Here is a 4,535-nt window from a genome sequence, read left to right as displayed (position 1 = left end):
AGTCGGAGCAAAAAGAAAGACTTTCCTGCCACGCGGTGGTCCTCGGGCCTCACTGCAGCTGGTGCGGAGCCACGGCCGGCCGCGGTGCGCCACAAAGGCACAGAGGCTGAGCCTGCAGTTGCCATGGCGACACAGAGCTGCAGCACAGGCTTCAAAAGCATCATTTATTATTAGTTGTTTTGTGTGTTGACACTTTTGTATTTCTTCCATTTTCTAGGGAATCTGGAGCCGTGCTTTCAAAAAAAAAAAGAAAAAAAAGGAGAGCAATGACTTCATGTGCTGACTGTCAGCTGAGCAGCAGGGAACAAAGTAAAACTGAATCCTTTATTTATGACCTAGATCTGTGTTTAAACAGATTTGTGTTTAACCAGCCTAAAAGTTAGCAAGGCTGTTTTATTTTCACGCATTAAAACTTAACTCCTGTGTGGATCTCACTTACAGTAAAACAAATTTTAGATTTTTCCTTCAGAAATGTGAACCTGAAGGTGATTAACTTTACTGACTGAATAAAAGTTACAGATTCAATCCTGAACTACACTTGGTGACGTTGAATCATGTGTTTTCTGTTTTACTTCTTTGCAAAGATGTTTGCTCAATGTATGGCCTTTTCTGCCACCTACTGGATAAAGCGTCAAAGATCATCTTTTGAGAAAACAAGTAGAAATCAGAACCCCTGCATGTTGTCTCACTAACAGATGTAACCTCACGAGTTTCATCAGCAAACAACAATGAAACATTAACAAAGGAAGGATTTGCACCAGGCTGAACATTTAAACCACACAGATCAGTGCAGCAGTGTTTTAAGACATTTAAAGCATTTAAATGGACCCAATATATTTCTAAAAACATGGTGCTGTTTGCAGCTCAAGTCTCAAGGCTGCCTGACCTTTTTGCATTTTAACTCCTGGCTTAGAGCTGACATGTCACAATGAGAGAAAGGAACACTAATTTAAATATGAAGTAACACCTGATTTCATTTCAGTTGCAGCAATAGACAAAAATGTATTTTCTTTCTGCCTTTAGAGTGATTTCTATGGCTTTAAATACTTAAATTAAACTTAGACCAGCTATGGGTGTATCTTCACACTTCTTGAATAAATCCATTGTTTTTGTTGGTGTGTGTGTGTAAGCAATTTATAACCACTTAGGTGCTTTCCTGCCATTCAGTTCAGTGCTTCGGTGACAGAAACACACTCAGAATAAACCTTTTGAACAGAATCCTGCTGTTTAAACTCAGATGAAATGAAAAGCTTAGCACTCCTATGAGGTGTGCATGTCACCCGCTGCCTTTCATCCCGGAGTTTGAAACTAAGGTCATCTCATGATGAGAAAGGGCAGCGTTAAGTAGCTGTTTTGGTTAAACTTTGTAAGTGACATCGTCGATGATCTCAAAATCTCGTAAGGTGTTAGTGCTCAGAGTATGTGTTGGGGATGACTCTCAGCTACTAACATATCAAACTTGAGTTTTAGTGATTTTTGTGTTTGCTGAGGTTGATAAACTGTGGCAGCCATCTTGAACTGGGGTGACTCTAGAAGCTAATAAGTTGTAGATGTCCATCCATTCTGACACTTTTACTAAAACCTGACTTGGTTTGTGGTTTGATTTGGCTGACAGACAGACTGTGTTAGTCCTAAGCAAAAATATTGTTCAATGAGTAGTGCTCAGAGTAAGTGCTGGGAATGACTCTCAGTGACTCCCGCAGCAAATGTCAGCTCAACATCTGTGAAACTGACCGAGTTATAGCCACGTTTGTGTTTGGTGAGGTTGCTTTGGTGGTCATCCTGAATAGTGTTTGACTCCGAAAGGTAATCAGTTGTAGATGTCCATCTTGGCGAGATGCATTAAAGTCCATCCATTGGTTTATGAAATATTTTGCTAACGCTATAGACAAACAAACACACGCGTACTCAGGGCAGAAACATTGTCGCCGCTTTGCTTTTGGCAGGAAATCCTAAAAGGTTGCAGAGAAATTTTTACCTGAAGGTAACTTTTGTTGCCCAAAAGTCAAGATTAATCTCATTCAGAGGGATTCAAGACATTTATTGTTATATAGACAGCAAAACAGGGAATCCACTGGGAGGTGAAGATATTACTTAGCGAGTTACCGTCACACAGCTGAAATAAACACAAAGCTGGACTGAAATAAAGAAAGAAATACAGCCAAGACACTTCAGAACAGGAAGTTCGGCATCAAATATATAAAATGAAATTTCAAAAAAGACAAGCGTACGGGTATTTTATTTATATATTTCTTTGTATCACCAATTTTTAGGGAGCTCTCCATTCTCAGCTTCCTTCACAAGGTGGCGCTGGATGACTACATTGACCATGAGAGACGCTTGCCTTTCCATCACAGTGTAATGCTCCCTGGTGAACAGCAGGTGGCACTGTTGCTCCTGCTTTCACTTTTAAATCCCAGTCGATGGAAACCAGTGCACCTGTTCCTTATGCTCAAGGGAAAGTTTCGGGTTCTCCTTGGTAAAAAAAAAAGTGTTTTATAGCGCAGGGAAGAGTTTTTTACATGTCCAGTCTCCAGTCTTTGGTTTTAATTTGTCATTCTGAAAAAAATAAATGAAAAGTCATAAACTGCACTCTTTATTAGGCCGTGAAACCGAGAAGACTGAACTTCCTTTGGAGGCTCACTGTAGTCCTCCTCAGGCAGGTGAGACAGGTGAGATCCATGTGCTGCACGCGCAGCTCACCAGGTAACACCAGGTTGGTGTTAGATCATCTAAACGAGCTCTGCAATTAATAGCAGCGATACGGGAGGCTCGCGCGCCCGGCCCGGGTGTCAGTTCGCATTGGCAGCGCCAGACCGAGTTTAATAGAAACCGGGATCAGAACCGAGTTAATTAAAACGCCCCCCTGATTGGTCGGACGGAAAATTCCCGGCGGGGCCCCCGTCCTGCTCCTCCTAAACTCGGAGAGCAGCACGGAGCGCCAGTCACAGCCTGCCCAAGGCGAGGGAGGAGGGCAAGAGGGAGGCGAGTGGACAAGGAGAGAGGTGGGAGGGGGGAACAGAGACGAGCGCTCCGGTCTCACCGAGTTAAAGAAGTGCTCGCTGAACGTGGGCTACATGCGCGCAACAAGGGGGGAGCGCAGAGGAGGTGAACGCGCGTAGACGCTCAGCTTCACATTCACAGCCTCCTTCCTGAAGAGTCACAGCTCCAAGCAGAGCAAAGGAGGAGAAAGGAGGGGGGCAAAAAAAAAGAAAAAAAGAAAAAGAAAAAAAAAAAAAAAGAAACAACTCACAGGAGACTCTTTGACAGAACTCCAGCCCTCCAAACCCAAGCTGGGATCAAGGAGAAACAAGAGAGGAGAGCAGACTTTTCCTGGTCGCAACCTGCTCCGGAAGAGAGGGGAATTCGAGAAGATGAATGTCAGCGACGAGAACCTGCTGAAGTCCATCAGCAACGACGCGCTCCTGGACCTGACGCAGCGCTACGGCCAGTCAGCCTTCGGCTTCGGCGCGGGCCACGGCGCCGGCAGCCCCGGCCGCTTCCCGCTCACGCCGGCCGCGGACTTCCTCTCCGGGCAGACGGCGAAGTCCAACGAGAGCGGCGGGGAGCACACGAGCGACGACGAGGACGGCTTCGACTCGCTGGAGTCCCGGAAGCGGGGCTCGACGTTCGGCGACGACAAGCCCGGGGGGCCCCTCGCCAAGAAGTCCAAGGAGCAGCGGTCCCTGCGGCTCAGCATCAACGCCCGCGAGAGGCGGAGGATGCACGACCTGAACGACGCGCTGGACGGCCTGCGCGCGGTCATCCCCTACGCCCACAGCCCCTCGGTGAGAAAACTCTCCAAAATAGCCACCCTCCTCCTGGCCAAGAACTACATCCTCATGCAGGCTCAGGCTCTGGAGGAGATGAGGCGGCTGGTGGCGTATCTGAACCAGGGACAGACCATAACCTCGCCCATCCCCACCGCCCTGGCGCCCTTTGGACAGGCGGCCGTCTACCCGTTCTCGGGCTCCGCGCTCGCCACCACCTGTGCCGAAAAGTGTTCCACTTACTCCGGTGCGCCGTCGACTCTCTTCAAACACTGTAACGACAAGCCTTGATTTGCTTCTTTTACTTCTTCTTCATCTTCTTCTTCTGCTTCTTCTTCTTCTTTTTTTTTTGTTCTTTCTCCTGAACTTTTACATCATGTACTGCACCTGTGTCGGTCTCTGTCCCACTCTAGTTCAGTTAAGAAATAAGAATAATGGTAATAATTCTGTGGAAATTCATTTTTAGTCCGGTGCGTAAAAGTACTGCAGTGTTCCATCCAGGTTTTTACAAACGCGACAAAAAAAGAACTGTTAGGGCCTTCTTTTAAGATATCTGCGCGGCTTTAAATACGCCACAGGCCTAACTGTCCAAAAATAATTAAATCAGAAGTTTATTTATTTTTATTTATTTATTTATTTATTTATTTATTTATTTATTTATTTATTTGTTTATTTGGGAAAGGGAGCTTCTGTTATGATTTGTAATCTATGCAACATTCAAGGGGAAAAAAAACTAAATAAAAAGCGACATAATTCAAATCTGAC

General features: G+C 45.7%; 1 protein-coding gene across 1 annotated transcript; it reads left to right on the top strand.

The window, feature by feature from the left end:
• The first annotated feature begins 2,965 nt into the window (after positions 1 to 2,965).
• On the top strand, positions 2,966 to 4,529 carry bhlhe23 (basic helix-loop-helix family, member e23). Its single transcript, XM_017415016.2, has one exon. The coding sequence runs from the start codon at positions 3,375 to 3,377 to the stop codon at positions 4,059 to 4,061; it is 687 nt and encodes a 228-aa protein (XP_017270505.1). The 5' UTR covers positions 2,966 to 3,374; the 3' UTR covers positions 4,062 to 4,529.
• Positions 4,530 to 4,535: the final 6 nt, after the last annotated feature.

This window comes from Kryptolebias marmoratus, linkage group LG8 (assembly GCF_001649575.2).
Source record: "Kryptolebias marmoratus isolate JLee-2015 linkage group LG8, ASM164957v2, whole genome shotgun sequence".
Classification (NCBI taxonomy): Eukaryota; Metazoa; Chordata; class Actinopteri; order Cyprinodontiformes; family Rivulidae; genus Kryptolebias; species Kryptolebias marmoratus.
This window is presented reverse-complemented; position numbering and strand designations above follow the sequence as displayed.